The sequence below is a fragment of the Rhipicephalus sanguineus genome, chromosome 4, assembly GCF_013339695.2.
Source record: "Rhipicephalus sanguineus isolate Rsan-2018 chromosome 4, BIME_Rsan_1.4, whole genome shotgun sequence".
Taxonomy (NCBI): Eukaryota; Metazoa; Arthropoda; class Arachnida; order Ixodida; family Ixodidae; genus Rhipicephalus; species Rhipicephalus sanguineus.
In genome coordinates, this window is record NC_051179.1 from 66079273 (window position 1) to 66099429 (window position 20157).

Sequence of the window (20157 nt, forward strand, 5' to 3'; positions counted from 1 at the left end):
GGACCTGTCAATCTTGTTTCTACTTGTTAACGATCCAGCCCTTCTCTGGGCGACTCCTACTTTTCTTTTTGTTGCTGTTGAAATGACACATAGGAGAGGTTGTTGCATTTATGGCGGTACTGACTGCTTCTCGCTTAGCAAGCGAAATATACAATACAAAAACAAACAAATAAATAAAAATGGCACTAGATGGGCTAACACAGTACATTCCAACAGCACAGGAGTCGCCAATATTCTAGAAATAGTTGATAAGTTCACATGTATACGTATCAAGTGAGATGTTCTGTATGGCTTGACATATACAGGATGAAGACAAACGAGATATAATCAGTCATAACGCAAAACATACGATTACAAAATTAAAAAAAAAATCTTTCCTACTCTACGTTTGACTCAGCGCGGCTTTTTATAGTTCGTATAACATCTTCGCTAGCGCGTTTACGTTGCACCGACGGTAATTTTGAAAACGAAACAGGCTATAAGACTTGCGAACTGACGGCGTAAAGCCTTCCTCTTACCTTTGCGACGGCAGGGTCTACTTCTGTCACGAGTCTGCCAGCTTAGCTTTTTTTTTTCCAAAGTTTGTACACGTGACCGAGACTGGGAGCGTCTCGACGCGCTGTGACGACCGCTCCAGATAACGGAGGCAATACTTCTTATCGCCGAGTAAAGTGTTCGCGTTCGCAGACACCAATAAGGGTCTGTAAACACACAAACTGCACGCGCACACACAACCGTTATGACCACAGACGAGTCGGCCATGGAGGTTGCACCAAGAGGAGGGAAAGGCTGAGATAAGCGTTTAAAACATGCTGCGGACTGCAGAACATTGCGATTGCTTCACATTGATATGAGCATCCCACTAACTGCGTCAATTTCGGTTCAGAGGCCGTCCTTGGTACGCAGTGTCCTTCACCTTTGCCCTGTCATCTTATCTAGACAGAATTATGTGTCGCCTTTCTCCATCTGACTGATGTGGTCACAAAGTGCTAGCGGATCAGGTGACAAGAGCATTAATACACGCGGGGTTAGAAGTTCCTGAAACACAGTTATCTAGTGGATTCAAATTTCCGGGGTGTAAGGATAGGTGTAAAGAAGGACATCATACGGGAGAGTTTTAAATGCGAAGCATTTCTTAACGAACTAAAAGAACTTTGACCATTTCTATCTATCTATCTATCTATCTATCTATCTATCTATCTATCTATCTATCTATCTATCTATCTATCTATCTATCTATCTATCTATCTATCTATCTATCTATCTATCTATCTATCTATCTATCTATCTATCTATCTATCTATCTATCTATCTATCTATCTATCGAGCCGCCTACGTCTTGGCGCTCTTGTGGTCGTCTCCTTAACTTGATATATATCAAAACTGGCATAGGAGGGCATGAGTGTATGACGAACACGATTCGCAGGTCGTGACATGAGTAACGTGACTTCACTGTCGTGTACACCATGAAAACCTTTCCACGAGTCACGTGTGGCACATACCCGCATACGACCGCCCGTGGTATGCGCCACAGGTGATTCACTGTCTATATCAACGCAGGGACAGAAAGAATAGACCACGGAAATTTTAACGCGATAGTGTTACAGAGCCAGTGTTGCAGAAAAACCGGCGTTGGCCTCGACGGCGATGTCGACGACGAGTGATAAGTCCCCATTTAGGTGAAGAATGAAAATCTCGGCTTCAGCCGGAATCAAAACCCAAACATTCTGCATGGCAGTCAAGTATTCTGCCACAGAGTTACTATACACATATACAGGCGTCATGTAGGGGCAACGACAGTCGTGGTTACAGTTCAACAGGGTCGAGAGCTGGTGTATAGTTAGTGAATGAACATTATGCCGTATAGTGATGTATCGTACTTTTGACGGGGACAAAGCGGACAAGAAAGACACGACACTCGCTACGTAGCGAGTGTCTTTCTTGTCCCGCTTGTCCCCATCAAAAGTGCGCTACTTCACCACAAGGTATAATCACGTGATTACAGTGATGGATATTGGCTTTTATAACAATGTAACAAACGTTGACGCCGCAAGCTATAGTCAATATTTGCTCAAATACTCCGACTACCGCTGCTTATCATACGCATATCATCGCACCGTAGCGTGCCCTTCGTTGCGATGAAACTGCATCGCATTGGCTTGAGTGCCGATGTTACATCGGACCATGATTTACCTTAACACGCCGGTGCATTCGACATGCCTGGCAAGTCCTCCATGTGCGCACATCTGCTACATTGACACAAAGGCGCCGATCCACCTCGTAATGCTTGACTCAAAGCGAAAAATCCTGCATAGACTGCTACTCGCCGACTGCTTCGCATGAAATCACTTCCCACACTAAGTGAATCGGCCGAATTTTTCTTTTTTTTTTGTTATCAGCTGAGAGTTCCTTGGTGGCAAAATCCAGGATTAAAACGACGAATCGTCGCAGGGATAGCGAAAAAGAAGATTACACCTAATGAACGGAATAATTAAAAGTTATCAGAGGGGAATTTAATATCGCAGGCTATACACCGGAGAGCTGAGTACGAGCGCCATGACCTTGCATATTTAGAGCAAGAAACTTAATGTGACCCGGCACCACTTTTCCTAGTAATCATCGACTCACCTCACTACCGAGTTTATTGCCTGACGAATTGATTGTGTCAAAAAAATTTTTCTTTTTTTTTCAAATCTCTCAATTACGAGCAGAGTTACAGGGATTTCTCGCATGCTCTAAGCGCTTTTACTCTCTTTCCGCTGCAACAAGCACGCTGAAAGCAACGCCGAGGCGACGGGGATTGACAAAGGGGCACGGAACTACGTCAGCGCGCGTCAGGACCTTGACCACTTTCTTATCTCTTTTTCTTTGAACGCGTCGACTCTCTTTCGGCATGACCACGAGCGAGCTTATGTAATTCTAGCGCTACGGTACGCGGTGAAGGTATGTAGCGGCATCCTGTGGGCGGCGCGGCAACTATGGAGGGCGCGAATGGTCAAATCAGCCAATGGCCGAGTCCAGCCACGTATGACGTAGTAGAGCCAGTCAGTCGCGGAATTTGTCGAGAGAAAAGTGGCCGATTTCTAACGGTCCTTGAAAACGTAACGGTAGATTGCTTGCCGCGTGTGGGGCTTTAATATTTGGCTCACGTGTTCACAGGAGCCTGTACTGCCGATATGCAGCTTTTTCTACCATATGAAAGAAGTGCTGCAGGACCCCTCTAAGCTAAAGAAGGCAATGTATATGACTGACGAATGCAAGAAGGTTTAGAGATGTACGCGCAGAACTTGAGGATCTTTTTGGCATTGATGAATAAAGTGTTCATTGACAAAGCAATGCTGTCTCCAGCTCAATATTTAGTAGAGTTTAAAAATAAAATGGCGCCCTACAGCGGCGTAGCCAGGGGGGAGCACACCGGGCCCGTGCGCCCCCCCCCCCCAAATATTTTTCCCATAGGATACAGAGCACAAGATGACACTTGACCGCACTCATCTGCCCCGACCAAATGTCGGATCAAGGAGGTGCCCCCCCCCCCCCCCCGAAAAGAATTTCTGCCTACGCCACTGTTGTCTTATGGTTAGTTTTACGTACTTGATTCTGCAGTAACCGAATGCTCTATCATTCCATTAAATTGAGCATATTATAACGTGATATTCGATTTCAGTCTGGGTTTTTTTTTTGTTTCTCAGCGTGCCGCTCGTTTCGCCATGCTGTGCTGGCATGCTTCCCTCCCTCCCTCTTTCGCTCAGTGACAATTTGTTGCGTAATAGAATTGTGTAGGGGCTCTTCGTCTTGAAAGCGATACTGTGCCTCCACTGAGCTAGGAGCTAATTCATTTTCCTACAGCGGATACGAGGTACCTGTCGGCCATTCGTTACAGACATCAGGACAAGTCATTTTCTCTGCAGAATTAAAGAAAGGGAATAGGTCGAGGGACGGTTTCATAGTTATACACAACCGTAATGAAGCCAAATGAGACATAAAGAACATTACTTGTAGTTCATAACTCCAGTTTAGTAGTTACGATAAAGTGAAAGGAATTGAAGTGGACGAAAAAAAACAACTTGCCGTTGGTAAGGACCGAACCTAGATCCTCCGGATAACGCGCCCGATGCTGCACCAATCGAGCGACGGCGGCACTCGGTACCCCCTCCACATTATTGGGTGTTTCTGTGCATGTGACCCTGGGAGTGCTCGCCAGTGCCACTGGTCGCCATTGCAGTGAGTGTGGAGCGCTCTTTCTTGCCAGCTGGCGTCACGTAACACGCGATCTTTTTACGAGCTACAATCGAAGCAATAAACCCTCGCATTCTACCTAAAGGCATCAAGTCTGCCGGGACGAGACACCCGCTATGAAAGAACGGGGATACCTATTCTACAGGGGGGATACCTATCTCGTCAAGAGGAATAGGACAATATCGATCGTTATCATTACATATAACTGGCAGTTTGTATCGATGATAGTTATGGTAAGTAGTTAATTGATATACACCGTGGATGGCACGATCTTTTCCAATGGGAGGAACTTTCCAGTTCTCGTCGTTCCTGCCTGTGCTATCATTGTTGGTTTTCGTCAAGAAGTCAAAGGTCCAAAAGTCCAGGCTAGAAAGCGCCATACAGCGCTGTACTTATTGCTCTTGTTCGTCCAGTCACCGCGGGTCACACCCACTGTGGCGGATTGGCGAAGAATTGGGTCGGGTTTATGAAGTTCCGTTCCACACAGTAAAGCTGGATGACCAGCGAAGCTGTGTAGCTCGCGGGACACAGGTGACACCGAATTTCGATGAAAGACACAAAAAGGAACATAATTTTCAGTAAAGGTACAAAAATGCACACAATGTTCCTTCTGATTATTGCGCATGATCTTTCAAAGTTTACAATAAACTGCAAGATTAGGATTCTTTAAGCGGCGAGACTATAAAAAGTAGGAAGACATCGCATCTCCGCTGAAGTACTCATGAAGCACGTGCACGTACGATCTGACACTCACGGTGTGACGTATTACCGTTGAACGTGCCTGCCTAGCTCGAAACGCCTACTCAAGTACGGATGCCTGTGCGCGTGCGCTTCTAAAATTACAAGATATCCATGTGTCCGAGGAATGGCATGTCGGTTTTGACTCGAGCGAACTGCACGTTCGTATGCGTGACTTTTTTCGAACCCGCACTATTGGCGGGCCTTCTTGGCAAGTGATATCTAAACAATAATAAAAAAAATCTCGCAGCTAGCTCGAATTACTTAGGAATTAACGGATGAATGGGAACTTATACAAGGGGCTCGATTCTTTATTACCGCACTACAGTTACACTACAGTTAAATGCAACAATAATTGTCCTCTATGCTTTCTCTGGCCCAATTGTCTGATGGATTCATTCGGTTAGATGAGAATTAGTAGTAAGGAAAGCCGAGCTAGTTTGTATGAACGCATTATGAAATAGCGCAAAAACACGCGGACACAGCTGACGTTTATTTTCCGAAAGACCACATACAAACATACATCTGACCTTGCGCAATCACTGCGCAGCCCTGCGGTTGAGCGTATGTATAGCTAAGGAAGTAATAACTTGGCTAGGCAATGTGACACGCGCCATATCATCCAGTTTGTAGATTGCAACAAGAAAGGAGTTGTATATCAATTGGCAATGCCATGCGGTCGCATGTATGTAGGCCAGTCGGGACGTTGCGTAAATGTTCGACTTCGTGATCATCATTCCTCCTTAAAATGCAGACCACATGTAGTCCATCTGTCCCTCCATTGCGCAGAGTGCAAATGTACCCCTTGTTTTGATGACACAACCACATTATTAAACACGTCGATCAAACAGCTAGAGAGTTAGCAGAAGCTGTTTTTCGTCGCAAGGTTGGGAAATAAGTGCGTAAGCCACCCGTCTTTATCGCTGTCGGACAAGGAACTAGGTTTGCTGGTTTCAGGGTTGTGAGCGGGGAAAGTGAATGGTAGAATATTTTTTGGTGTTGGACAGAGTCATTGCAAATGACCAGATGTATGTTTATACAGTAGAACCCTGCTAATACGTTTTTTAAGGAACCGTAGGAAATAAACGTTGGAGCCGGGAAACGCAATAGCGGAGAAACAGGAAAATCGAAAAAAAAAAATATTTAGTGGTACAGAATTAGAATGCAATGCTTACGCTTGGAAAAACGGTGCAACGTTGCCTGTTGCGTTTACTCAAGCCCGAGCAGCACGAAATCTTTTGCGAGCACATGCAGTGTGAAATCCTTTTAATGAATCTAGTGCCACCTCGGCCGACACCTGGCAAGTGGTCACTCTCGGCGATGCATACGCGAGATTATCACCGAATGCGTCGGCGCCTCCGAACGATATTGTAGCACTGTTGCCATAGTGTCGGACCACCGTGGCTCGTCGTAGATGGTTGAATGCCTGGCTAAAGTGAAGGTACTCCCGAAAGCGATCGTCGAGGAAAATGACTGCTTGCTCCACCAACTCCGAAACTTCGTTACTGGTGCACGTATTGGCGCACTCAGCCATGATCAAGCCGACGGATAGAACCGCGGAGCTGAGAACGGTCTCATCCATAGAAATTCAATCAACGTACGCTATTATTTTGGCACCTACAGTTGTAGGCGTAAGAAAAACTAAGCACACGCAACACGGCCAGCACGACGGGTCCGAACGCGAACCGCGCGAACTCCTCCGACCAGTAACGATGATGAGTCCACGCCGATGCGACGGCGGAAACAAACGCCAATCTCGAATGCCCAACTTTCGCAAGCGCTCAGAAAAGTTTAAAACCAATTACGTCATACACGCCATCTTTGCAATACGAATCTAGAATGCTATGCTTTTGTTCGCGGCAAACGAAAGTACCTTATGCGTGTCGCTTGGTACCTTATGGCCTTACGGCTAATCAACAGTTGGCCTGGCTACCGTAAGTACCTTATGGCTAATCTTACGGTAGCCAGGCCAACTTGGTGCGCGAAAAGTCAACATGGTCGCTCTCTTCTGTAGTCGCTCGGTCGGCTCGGAGCGCACTTCGCGACGTATCATACGGGAACGGTCCCGCAGTTGCGACGTAACAGCGGGGTTCCCAATACATTGGATCCAATGGGTACGATGCCGGGATCGGCGGAAAACGACGTAACAACTGAGAAAATTCAGCAGTGAGGAACTTAACAGCGTGATTCTACTGCATGTGGTCTTTCTGAAAATAAACGTCAGTTGAAAGTTATCGCCTGCATCGTCTCTCTTGCCTGCGTCCATGTGTTTTTGTGCTATTCCACAATGCGAATAAGAATTTCTGCTGCTACACGGCATCCGCGTTGTTGCTAACCGATATTCTTCTCGCTGCTTCTAGTCATCATAATTATAGTTTTTTTAATGGGCACAGCCGAAAGGCAAATGGTTACTCTTCAGGAATAAGCGAAGCGGAGAGTGAATATATCCCAGACTGTTCTCCTAAATGTTCGTTTCTTTTTGGCAGCACAACACAAGGCAATGAACGAGGAAAAAGGCCATCGAGCCCAGATATGTTGTGACTTCCAATTGGTCTGTCTTTTTTTTATTACGTCAAATACAATAACCTTGGAGAGCATATGCGGACTTCACAAGTACCCTTGCGCAACTTTTTTAGCGGCCTAATGCAATGACATCTTCGTTTAAAACCAGTGCTTCTCTTTGTGCTCCTTCCTAACAGTCCTTTGTTCCTTGTCACGCTAGTAGACAGGAGAAAACCCCAGGAACGAGCCCTGTCACATGGCTCACTAAATCTTGTCACAGGGATTCGCCAAGGGCAGAGGTCAGAATCTGAACTTTCTGTATGTTGTGCGCGAATCTGATTGTTCGCTTTGCACTTTAATAACGCCAGCATTCGCTAAACTACCTGCCGAAAACTGGCCTTCTGTATTCGTTAGTAAAGACAGTCGCAGCTGTTTCCATACACAATCGAAGTCATGAATGGAAAAGGGTTTCTCCCTCTCACCTGTCAAGCTACTTTGCGTGAAATGGTGGAGATCGAAAAAAAAGACGCTGAAATGATTCTGACAGATCCACGTGCGCACATTCTTCCTCTTCAGAACAAATTCGTACACACGCTCATTTGAACGCAAATGCACGCGGCAGGTACGCTGGCACAGTAGTTGTTTATAATGTCTCACTGAGTCCTGTGCCCCGCCGGAACGTTAGGCAGACTTGAAATAAAGCTAGCGAAAGCAAGTTTATTTGCGGAAACGCTGGCAATACGTCACCGAAAGATAGATAGAGTTAATAATCTTTAATGAAAATCGCGGAGAGGTTAGCCTTGTTTGTCGCCTGGCTTGCTATTCCAGCTGTCGGGTGATGACTATGGTATATACAGTGAATCACATATACACACGAATAGTACGCACAGTCACAAACGCACATATATACACAAAAGAGTGATTCACAAACTTTGATTAAGTCGAGTGTTTCTCAAGAACACCTACAGCGCTTTTGTGTTATACCACAGTAACAATGCGGAAAAAGGGTCAGCTGAAACAGTGGGCTAAAGGTATCACAAATAGCCTAACTAAGACATATTTCTTTCATTATTATTCACCAGGCAGTTGTCGAACACTACAGATGAAGAAACTGTAGCAAAGTTTCGCGTCACGTGTAGACGCATCAGTGATTACCAGGGTATTTCTGGCTTCGTTAGCTAAACAAGCGTGAGCGGTGTAGTTGAGAATTCGTGTCCACAGGAAGAGACGACGAAGCGCCCTTGGCACGAAGCAGGCGTCAAGGGGCGATAGTCGCCGAAGACCGCGATCGTAAACACAATTGACCGTCAGAGGCCCGACTGTTCGTTCAAGGACGCGGCGGTCATGTGTCCGAGTTATCATCGGTCGCCTCCAAAGGAAGCGCGAGTACCCTTGGCGGACTTGCCAATATCGCGATTTTGTACATCCATCGCATTATCTCTAGGGGTGTGCGAATATTCGAAAGTTTCGAATATTCGTCGAATACTACATTCGAAATATTCGTATCCGATTCGAAAATCGTGTATTCGAAAAGTTTCGAATACTCGATAACTTCGAATATTCGAAAAATTCGAATATGCGATTCGATTATCATGCATAAATTAACTCGTCTTCCACATTTCTGCTGCGTTCGTATAGCTAAAAACGTTGCCGAGAGGAGCGATAAACATCGTAAGTACACGGAGGCACGATATCTGCCTGCGACGAGCGCCCCAATACGTATGATTTATTGCTGGTGTATCTCCGACGTGCAGCGCTGTTGGCGATCATGTAACCGTACATTCACTCGGACAGTCACTCGCGAACTCGCCAGCACAAATCGGAAATTGTGCATGTTGTACGAATGAAGCCCTATTGTGCAGATTAACTTGCATTATACGTCTACTACACCGTCTTTTGTAGTAGCGCATCAAGACGATGCTCTCCCTGGAGGGAGGCAAATGCCGCATCCAATCTGCACAGCGTCAACAAAGAAGAGCTCGCGCAACAAGAGAGGAAGACGAGGTTCACGCCCGATCCCTTTTTTCTAGTGCCCCGCATAATTAAAGTGAGCTGTGCTACGAGTATATCCGACTTCTGCTGTTTCTGCGTCGTGACAATATTATGCGACTGTAACGTGCGGCACTACCTCTCGTTCACTATGCGGGACCACTTCTGAAGAAAGACAGTGACCCACGTGACTGGTGGCGGACTGTAGGCAACTTCAGATACCCTAGTCTGGCAAAGCTTTGCCCCATGTGCCTCCCTATACCAGTCACTTCTGTTCCAAGCGAGCGTGCCTTTTCAGTGGCAGGGGGGTTGTCTCTGTTAGAAGGGAGCGCCTGCTGCCTGATCATGTGGAGCAACTCATATTTCTTCATGATAACATCTAGTCATTACTTTCATTGTGCCGTGATATTTGATTGTGTTGTGATGTGCATTGTGATAGCCTGGACATTGTGTTCTGGAGATAGCAGTGTATGTTGTGTTGCCATTCAGACTGTTGATGTTTTTTTTTCAAATAGCTACATGTTACATAAGATATTGTTACTGTGGAGGCACTTTTCCGTTGATATTCGATATTCGATTCGATATTCGAAGGTGTATATTCGTATTCGATTCGTATTCGAAAAATTTGATATTCGCACACCCCTAATTATCTCCAAGGCGCTGGAGAACGCGGAGTAGAAATTCCAAACCTGGCAACAAAGAGAACGAAGAGAGATTGTGGTTTGAGGATAGGAAAGAGGCTAATTCCTGCAACCCCTAACGGTGAAGCGTTGGGGGTCTAGGGGAAATGGAAGTGTTGAAGAGAGATGAAAAGAGGAGCCACCTTTCGAAATGAGCGCCCATACATTTCGGTATGGGCACACAGTATGGGCACAAATGTACGGGTACAAATGTATGGGCAAATGAGTGCCCATACATTTCTGTGGAGAGACCTGGAAATGTCAAGTAATGCGCTGTCTGTCAAAGTGGCTCGGTGCCCTGAGAAATACCGCAATCAGCCGTAGCCGTAGGTGCACGTATTCTCTATTCGAAATGGAATAACGTGGTCGGTGTGAGTGTATACGCACCAAACTGCGTAAATTTATCGAATTTACTTATTGTAATGGCAGGTCACATTATTTCGGACAGATTTGCGTTAGGGAAATCGCGATTCATTAAATAAAACGCCTATGTTTTGTATGTACATATGAATAACTCATATGTGAGAAACTCCAAATCTGTATGCGGACTGTATCCGATACGATTCTTTCCGTGTAACTAAGATGCAATGATGAAGAGGATAGATGGGGAGGTTAATCCAACCCGAACTCGGTTGGCCACCTTACAGTTCAGAAGAAGAGGAATGTTAAGTGAAATTGAGAATAAAAAAGTTCGGAAAATAATAAAGGAGTAACTAATGAGAACAGACAGAACAGGCGATAGCAGTCCCCACGCATGCGCGAAGTCCAGTCGACCTAATGAACACAATCGCCGTTTACCGAAGCGTCAGTGATGCTTCATTATGTGCAAGCCACGTGAGATCCCCGACCCATTATTCTGTTATAACCTACGCACAAGAGCCATCTCTACCCGATACTTGTGTCTGAATCCTTGTTCCGACACCCTGCATGGTAGGGCGACATTACTGTTTTATGAATGATCTGGTTTTTGTCGCTGCAGTTTTTTCGACAGCTCCACAACGACTTCGGCCACGCTCCCCTTCCACCGAAGGCATTCTCTCCCGCAGCTGTCACGTATCTAATCTGCGGGAAAAACCTATAATAACTATAGTTGCGTATAATCAACGCCTATCTTTCTCTCTCCCTCTCTTTACCGCCATTTATAATGCTGTGCTACTGGTCCCGACTTTGATTCAGACCAACCTCTCAGCTTTTCTGTCATAACAAATGTTTCTGTCGATGCCTTACATTTACTGCCGATACAGATGTATCATTTACGAATGCGCGCTATACAACAGTTCTAAACACAGAGAAACCCAGACTTGAGCACTTTTATCTGGTCGATAATGAGTGGACCCCCATATTTTAATTTTTGCTCACGCATCAATATTTCCCCACAATGTGAAATCGGTTCGCCGTTATCATTACTCGGAAAAATGTGTGTGTAATAGTTGCGAACACTTGCCTTCGTAGCGTCGCCGTTATACGAAAGGTGTTCGAGTGCGACGCTCAGAAGTGAGCTTTCTCCTTGTCGTCATGTTTCAGCCCGGAATGAAAGCCTCTGCACGCTCGCCATACGTGCCTTTCGAGTGCTTCTCTCCGCGTTTTCTGCTAACCACAGGAGCAACGGCAACGAACGCAAGCATGAAAGCGCAGAGAACGACGTGCTCAGCGATCCTTCTTAGTTTTCCCGCGCGTGTGGTTTTCCGGTAGCGTAGCTTCCTTTCGTTTACCTTATTTCGCCTTCCTGCCTTCCGCCTATTGCGGGGCGACCGCGAAACCGCAAGTACGTACGCTTAGCTAGAAAAACCCAACGCAGCATCCGCTCGCTGAGGACACGTGGTGCCGAGCAGTGTCAGGGAAACAACACTGCGCCTGCTCGATAGGTGTTCTTGTCAATATCAAGTGGCCTATGTAATCCCTATCGTTGACGCATTGGACATGTGGTGATCTTATCCGATTGCAACCGAAGTGCCATAAACAATGCATTTAGCCACCCTATTGAACAATAAGGTACACATGTTGCGAGTATAGAGCACGCATCTGCTATCTCCATTTTCGTTTAGTTGATTGGCTATGCTTTTTTTGTGAGCTTGGGAAAAGCCTACAGCAGAAATGTCTATACGTGTGCCTCACCAAACGATTGCAGGCACTACAGGTATCATGTGTGGTCTGCTTTTTGCGTGACATATTTCAATTAATCAGAAATATTCACTATCCAATTCAAACCAATCTCTTCCGGTTAATGGTGCCTTCATAAATTTTTCCCGTTTCAAATATGAAATGATATGTTGTGCCGTATCCGCTGTGCTATAGTGTTTATTTTCTAAACGCGTCGTTTGTTTATTTACATTTTCTTATTAAAAAAGGAGCATGCATAACGAAACTTCCTTTTGTTAGCTTGCGGTTGGACATCTCACTTGCAAACCGTGTCAAGGACCCGTTGCGTTATGAGGAAGATTTCGTTCTAAAACGTTAGCTCCGCCGTAACACTTGCACTCAACGTTTACGTGTACGCGCGTGTTTAGGACAAGGACACCGGGATGCGAGACATGTCATTTTCGCGCGTTGACCTCGCAACACGTGCCTCGAAGATGTGTTTACCAAGACGTTGAATAGGTGCACACTCGCTACTATATATGGTCCTTAAGACCGCAAGGTTGTTCTCTTGAAAGTTTTTCAGCATACGCAACTGGTATAATTGTAGGCAGTATGCAAAAATGGGCATACTCCGGGGAAGCTATATTTCAGGTAAGGCTCTGCATGGTTATGTTCCACACAGTGTGAAAATTGGGTTATATACAGCGGCCTAATTGTGACTTGAACGGCATACGACAAAGAAGAAACACCAAACCACTGCACGACAAAGGGGCAACAAAAATGGTACGCAAAAATCTTGTAAAGAATGAATTCGCGGGATTATGAAGCTGCGACAAACACGAAAGAATGTTTCGAATGCACGAAGTGAACTTTTTCATCTATGTATCTCTGCTTCTGCTCCACTGCACAACGAAAGAACAGGCTACACTTCCTTCCAAAAGCTTTGTTCTACCGTAACGTGCGTGCTTTCTGGGATCGCATAAAAATTTTGACGGATTGAAAATAAATGTTTACAGAGCTCGTGATTCCAAATATTGGGATGTATTTTCATAAAAGACTTTCATTAACCTGCGCAATATCTCGCTAAAACATGGGCGGTAATTTTTTTTTTAATTTCCGAACAGCTCACGATTTACTCACATTAACGCTAATGTTGGAATTGTGAAAGTACGCTGAACCGTGAGGCCGAATTGACCCTTCTAGCAAGTATCTCAAGACTATCACCGATCCGTTCGAAAAATATGTGCGAAGCGCATAGACATGGCGGTTAAGTCAGTTAGGTTTACCAAAAAAGTTATTTTGCAATGATAACGCTTGCTCTGAATCGTGTTAAGGCCTATACTCAGCGACAAAAACGACCGCACAACGAATGTGCGAACGTTTCTTCCCAGTACCAGCCCGCAGGTAAACGTAAACAAAGACGCGCCTCAAGGAGCACCAATGCTTCTACGTACGGACGCTGATTCGGCAGCCAGCTACTGGGCTCATTTCCATTCTTTTCCTAGAACGATTAGCGACGATACGTGGCGAGCGCCAATAAAAAGTGCGTTCTCGCTTACCTCCACAGCTTTCATCCTTGTAGCTCGCCCCATCGGCGTTCGGAGGCTTCTCCACGTAAAAGATACCCGTGACCATCGCCGACTTCACACGGGTAACGCGCGGAGGGAACGCACTTCGAGGATGCTCGATTGAACGTTGACAATCACCGAAAAGGATGTTTGTAGCGGGCCCCTAATTCGCTTGGGAGAACCGCCGCCCGAGCATCACTCCGGCCGTCGGGGAGGATCCGCTATGCGTGCGCGGTCGAGAGAAAGAGTTTTGTCCGCGATCTGTGCAACCGGTTCCGACTACGTTGAGCCTCACCTGCTTGCCGAACGTTCCGCGCGGCGGTCTCCTCTCTTCTTGCACGAGCGTTTTACGTGTTGGGCGCGAATCAGTGTTGTGCAGCGTGTGACTGTTTTTCTGTCAACACAACTCTCTTTCTCTTTTTTTGTGTTTCCCGCGCACTAGTTGCTTCCTTTGTTTTCCAACAACCACTACATTAATTTTCCGAAACCACGTTTGTTTAGAAACAACGATAGATCTGTTCGCAAGGGTTGACAACAACAGTGAGCAGGCAGCGATAACTTCTTTGGTGATTATCTTCTCGCAGCGTAGCCACGACTTGATGGAGGTGATGATGCCTATTCACTGGCGATGACCGAGAACCACGAGCTGATGATCGATAATTGTCTGCCACGATGAGGGACGTGCATCGGTGACGGTTGTCTTACAGCTGTGCCATGACTTAACGGTAACGAAGATTCTTGGTCACTAGTGAACAGTGAGAATCATGCGTCCGTCAGTGATGAATGCACAACGCTACCAATATCCCCGACGGCTGTAATGGTGATGCTTCTTTAACGTTGGTGTTGCCTGCTGCGTATAGAACGGCACATGACAGGCGGCTCGTTGATGAACGACGACAGCACACGAAGGGTCCACACGCGAACTTGTCAGGCTTTCTCCGCTCCTTCAGCGCACAGCGACGTAGAGATGACACCGACGACGACAGCGGACACCAAGTGCGGAGAAACAGCGAAGGCGACGCTTTTTAAAAGGAGGAGGGCAGCCCGGAATGCGGCCAGTTTGGTTTTCAGGGCAGGAACAAGCAGAACGCGTATTTGCTGGATAAGGTGGTGGACATGCACTCTCCGAACCCTGTTTGTGAGAGAGAGATTGTCTAAAGGTTGGGCCGATAATCAGCGAGTCCCCGCGCATCAGCAAGTTCCTCATCAGTTTGTAGAATCTTTGTAGGCGAAAGATGTTGCCTTTCCTCTTTCCAATCTCACGCTGTAACGATATAAATTGGAGTCCCACCTTATCTCGACATGAGTTACGTCCAGCAGCTTTACGATGGCGCTGAATAGGCGAGCTTCAGAGCCTATAACGTAGATAACTCGCGATAAAGCAATGAAGGGAGGACGGTCGCACACAATAAGTTGATCGATAATGCCACCTGCGCGAAGTTTCCTTCGTGATCTGAAATGTACGACTACGGCGTACGCGTTCAGGTGTTCATCGTGCTGTGGATTTTTGTTGGAAAAATTACCTTCGACTTCGATGTATGAAAAATACAATGGCTGATATCATTTCCTCGAATCCTTATAACATCGTTTATTATGATCATTATGCTTACTATAACGATATCATACATAACTTTTCCTCAAATGCCCGAATGCTTAACTGCTTCGTCCACCATAAATTAGCATTTACGGTTTAAGCCTCGATGGATGCACGGAAAGGTAGCCTGCACCACAAACGATTTCGTTGCGGAATCCAGCAACAGCTGCTTGCCATGCTTCGATGTATGTTAGCCAATCGGCACTTGCGACTATTTTTTTTTTTTTTCACCCCTTCGTTTCTCCAAAGCCGGAGGCAGGACTCACTGAACTCGATAAACTGATGCAATAGAAAGAGGCCTACTTCAACAGAAGAATCACCTAATCGTCGCGCCAATTCCTATGCCGTGCGAGAGAGCAATTGTGGCGACGAGGAAGAACTGATCTATCGTACGAACTACTCTCAGAACACGTGGCCGGGTTTACAAATTGCAAGGAAGTTTATACATAGGAATAGTTCTTAATAAGTAATGCTATAGTTCATCATCACGGTGAAAATAAAGTGACCGAAGTGCCTGGCCAGTGTTTTATGCAGTGGCAGTCGGCATGTTCAGCGGTCGGCCGGGACGCCAACAGCAACATAGGATGCAGCGCCGGAGAGCTAGTAAAGATATTCAAACTCTACGATTCAGCGTTGATCGCCGACAGATTGCACGTTATTGTTTTAGTCATTCCATTGCATTACCTGGCGGACGCAGTCACAAATAGATTATCACGCAAAAAAAGACGCCGCCTGCCGGAAAAATAGGTGAAATGTAAGTCTGAAAGCACGACAGAACACGACAGCCAACTTACGACAGGATAACCTCGGGAATTCTACCTTTCTCCCTGTATTTTCCTCAAAAATCGGCAGAATTGTATCTATAACCGTTGGGTTTCGTATAAAGAAACAAAAAAAAAAATCACACCATCTGCCGCTAAAGGGAACCATTAGGCGATGCGAAGCAGCGTTTCGGCATGTCGAGCACGCGTTTCAGAGGGGAAGTGGAGACGGAGTGGAGAGGAAATGTGTGGAGAGGGCTTGCGCATGCGCAGTAAGGGTGGTCACGCCGCACACCACCGGTTTGAACTCCGTCATAAGATGCTTCGCATCTAAAAAAGAAGTCTAAGTGCACAGGCACGTGAGGTATTGTTTGCGCATCAACCGGTCTCGTTGTCAGCAAGAATGTCGTGAAAAATCTCGCCTCTAACGCGACCAGTTCTGCATACTGCAGCAGGTAGGCACTCGCGGCGGAAAGACGGAAACTGCCGTGAAATGCAAACTAGGAGAAGCCGCCACACGGAATACGCTTTAGAGCAATAATAATAGGACACAGGATATAGAAATAAAAAGGAGATTTAATTTTTGTGGAAGTGTTTTAATAAATCCGCGCTCAATATCATGGAGGGCCAGAGGTGAAAGTTTCTGTACCGCGCGGTATAACCGAGGAGAGAAAGCCCCTGTCGTTATTAGAACGTCATCATGCTTTGCACAAAATGGCGTGAGCATATTTCATTTGATCCGCTTTCTGACCTTACCTTATGATTTCGAATAATCTTTTCTATAATATGCAGGCTAGTGAGTCTAAACTATAAGAATCTCCTCGCAGCGGCTGAAAGGATAGCAACTTTCACTACGTTGGTATAAAGCAGATTAAGGGCATCATATAACCGATTTACTACATAGGGCATTTTCGTGTATATTTCAGGGGCCTACATATGCAGAGAATAGATTGTGGGGCAGAATTTCGCAATTTTAGGTGCGTTGTGCTTTTGACCCAGCAAAAACGCGCAAAAATTCGCGAGCCGCTCTTGCATCGCTATAATGCTATGATAAAAGTTTTTAAACTCTGTTATTGAGCAACATATGAATTTGGGCTAGTTGGTGTAGCTTCTTCTTGAAACAGCGTACAAAAGGTGCCAGTCTTGCTGTTACGCATACTCCTTGCAATGTTTTTTCTTTGATACGCATGGCGTGTATCATGTAGTTTGTTTGCATCCTGTATATATGTTGTTTCGTTAAATAAAAAAAAAATCCACAGCATATCCACGGGGTGAATGATGAAGAGTGGGGCGAAGCTCCGGAGGGAATCATCGGTAAACCGTGAGTACTCCGAGCGAAAGTGAAAGCGTGCCAACAGCGAGCGGATTTTATTACAACGGTCCGCCTAGCGTACGTCGCCGCACTAAATCCAATGATTGCCTTCCACAAATGACACGCGCCATATGTGAATCTTCCGTGAATTCTGCCCAGTACATCATCAACGACGTGAGATCGGGCGCGTTTATATTAAAGGGTTGATGAGAGTCATGGCGACTTGCACGCTGTGAATTTTTATTGTTTAATCACGCACAGGAAAAATCTCACACAGGCACTACCTTGGAGGTCAAAAATCCCACCATCTCCCGCTAAAGGGGACCATGAGGCGATGCGAAGCAGAGTTTTGGCATGTAGAGCCCGCGTTTCAGAGGGGGAGTGGAGAGGGGAGGGGAGAGAAGCAAAGTGGAGAGGGGGAGCGGAGTGAGAGGAAAGGGGAGAGGGGAAGTGGAGAAAGGGAGGAGAGAGAGGGAAAGGGGAGAGTGGGAACGGGGATGGGGAGATGGGGAGGGAAAAGGGGAGGATGGGGAGAGTGGAGTGGAGAGGGAGAGGAGGTGTGTGGAGAGGGCTTGCGCATGCGCAGTAAGGGTAGTCACGCCGCACACCACCACCGGATTGAACTCCGCTATAAGATGCTTCACATCTAAAAACGCCATCTATACTCGCGGACAACTTTTTTTGGCAATGAAGGGAAGGCTAGAGAGCCGAACTACGCATGTGCTACCATTGAAGATTATAGTCCCACAGTTGCGTCCGTGTTTTCTGCGTGAAAATAAAAACAACAACATTGCTTTATTTTAAACGGGGCGCTGTTTGAAGAGAGGGTCAGCGCGCACCAAGGAGATATTTATATTTATTTTGATTTATGCAGCGTCATTTCGCTTTTTTGCACTTGCGAAAACGTCGCACCTTTTACGTGCACCTCACAGTCAAAATGGCGCCTTCGTCTTCAGGTGAGCGCTCGTCACCCTCCAGCTTTCCCAACGACTCGCCGAGGGAGCTTCTGACGAATTTCACTAACAAATGGCTGTGTAAGCCTGCGACGGCCGCTCGCATAATGAAATGGCCGTCACAGGAGGTACGGAAGGTTCACAAACAAAAACTAAATTCGAAACGCGCGCCGAACCGGACTATTTCGCGGAGCTGTACATGTGCAGTAGCTCCGCCCCCGTAGCCTTCCCTTCATTGCCAAGAAAAGTTGTCCGCGAGTATAGCATGCATTCACCCAACCACCATATTGCACACGATGGATGCTATGAGCGTCCCCTTTAAAACGGGGCGGTGACATGTCTGCCACCAGGCTCGAAGGCGAAAAAAAAGAAAGAAGAAAAAAAACTTCCCTGTTTCATGTTGTCCTAATGCCTTATATTAAATCTATGTTATTATACCAAAAAATATAAATTCACGGTCCATCTCTCTGCCTCTTAAGGCACAATGACCTTTTCTTTTCCCCAATTATTTATTTTTGTACTTTATCTCTACTTTTCTGCCACCAATACTCTAACCGTCTCTTACTTATTTCTATCGCGGACGTGTTCAGCTTTCCATTGTTGTCCCTAAAACCCAAGGCTTCATGTAGACTCGTGCCCACACGTATACCTGGGTGAATATCGCCACATTCAATCAGTACATGTTCCATCGTTTCCTTAGTTCCCCCGCAGCATGTACATTGTTCTTCTTCGTTACTGAATCTCGCTTTATAACTACGCGTTCTAAGGCAGCCCGACCTTGCTTCAAACAGTAAAGCGCTTCCCCTTGAATTATCATAAAACCTTTCCCTCCTTATTTCGTTTTTTCCTTTTCGGTAGTTACTCAGAGCCGGCTTCTTTTCCATCGCTGTCATCCAATAAGTCCTCTCCGCCTCTCTGACCTTCCGCTTAATGCTCCTTGTTGCCATATCGCCCGCACTGCCAGCCGTATATTTACTGGTGAGCCTCCTAGTTCTTTTTCTCCACTGCGTGTCAACGCTTTTTCTATACAAATACCTGAAAACCTTCTCTGCCCATCTACTCTCCTTCATTTTCCTCAGCCTCTCTTCGAATCTCATTTTGCTCTGCGCTTCCCTCACTTCAAAGTCTGTCCATCCCATATCACCCTTTACCGCCTCATTTGTCGTCTTCCCGTGAGCGCCCAACGCGAGGCGGCCCACCGTCCTTTGATTTACATCCATTCCTGATTGTACCTCTGACTTCATGCACACCACTGAGTTCCCAAATGTAAGCCCCGGGACCATCACACCCTTCCACAGCCCTCGAAGCACCTCGTACCTATTGTACCCCCATAAAGCTCTGTGCTTCATAATTGCAGCATTCCTCTTTCCCTTTGCTACCGATGCTTTCTCTTGTACCTCCATATATCTATCCCCCTCATTTACCCATACTCCGAGGTACTTGTACTCGCTTACCCTCGGTATTTTTTGGCCCTGTATTAATACCGTACGGTCTCCGTGATCATTGAATACCATCAATCCACATTTTGTTGCACTAAATCCTAGTCCTAGAGCCTCACACTCCCTTCCGCATATATCTGCCAGTCGCTGTATATCATCTTGACTGTCCGCAAATAAGACAATATCATCAGCATAAAATAGACCTGGAAGCTTCTGCTCAACCATCGCTCCGACCTGTTTGTGTGACAAATTAAATCCAATGTTGCTACCTTCTAGCGCTTTTTCCATCCTCGCCATGTACAGCAT

General features: G+C 46.2%; 1 protein-coding gene across 3 annotated transcripts in view; it reads right to left on the minus strand.

Annotated features, from left to right (window-relative positions):
- LOC119390155 (solute carrier family 13 member 5-like) overlaps positions 1 to 20157 on the minus strand; it is a 117343-nt gene that overhangs the window by 35428 nt on the left and 61758 nt on the right. Inside the window, exon 1 of one of the 3 annotated variants that reach the window (XM_037657718.2) lies at positions 13784 to 13874. The exons of the other annotated variants lie outside the window; for them this stretch is intronic. Coding sequence (XP_037513646.1) covers positions 13784 to 13859 — 76 coding nt within the window. The 5' untranslated portion in view covers positions 13860 to 13874. Of the gene's footprint in view, positions 1 to 13783; positions 13875 to 20157 lie in introns of those variants that run through there. 3 annotated transcript variants of the gene reach the window in all.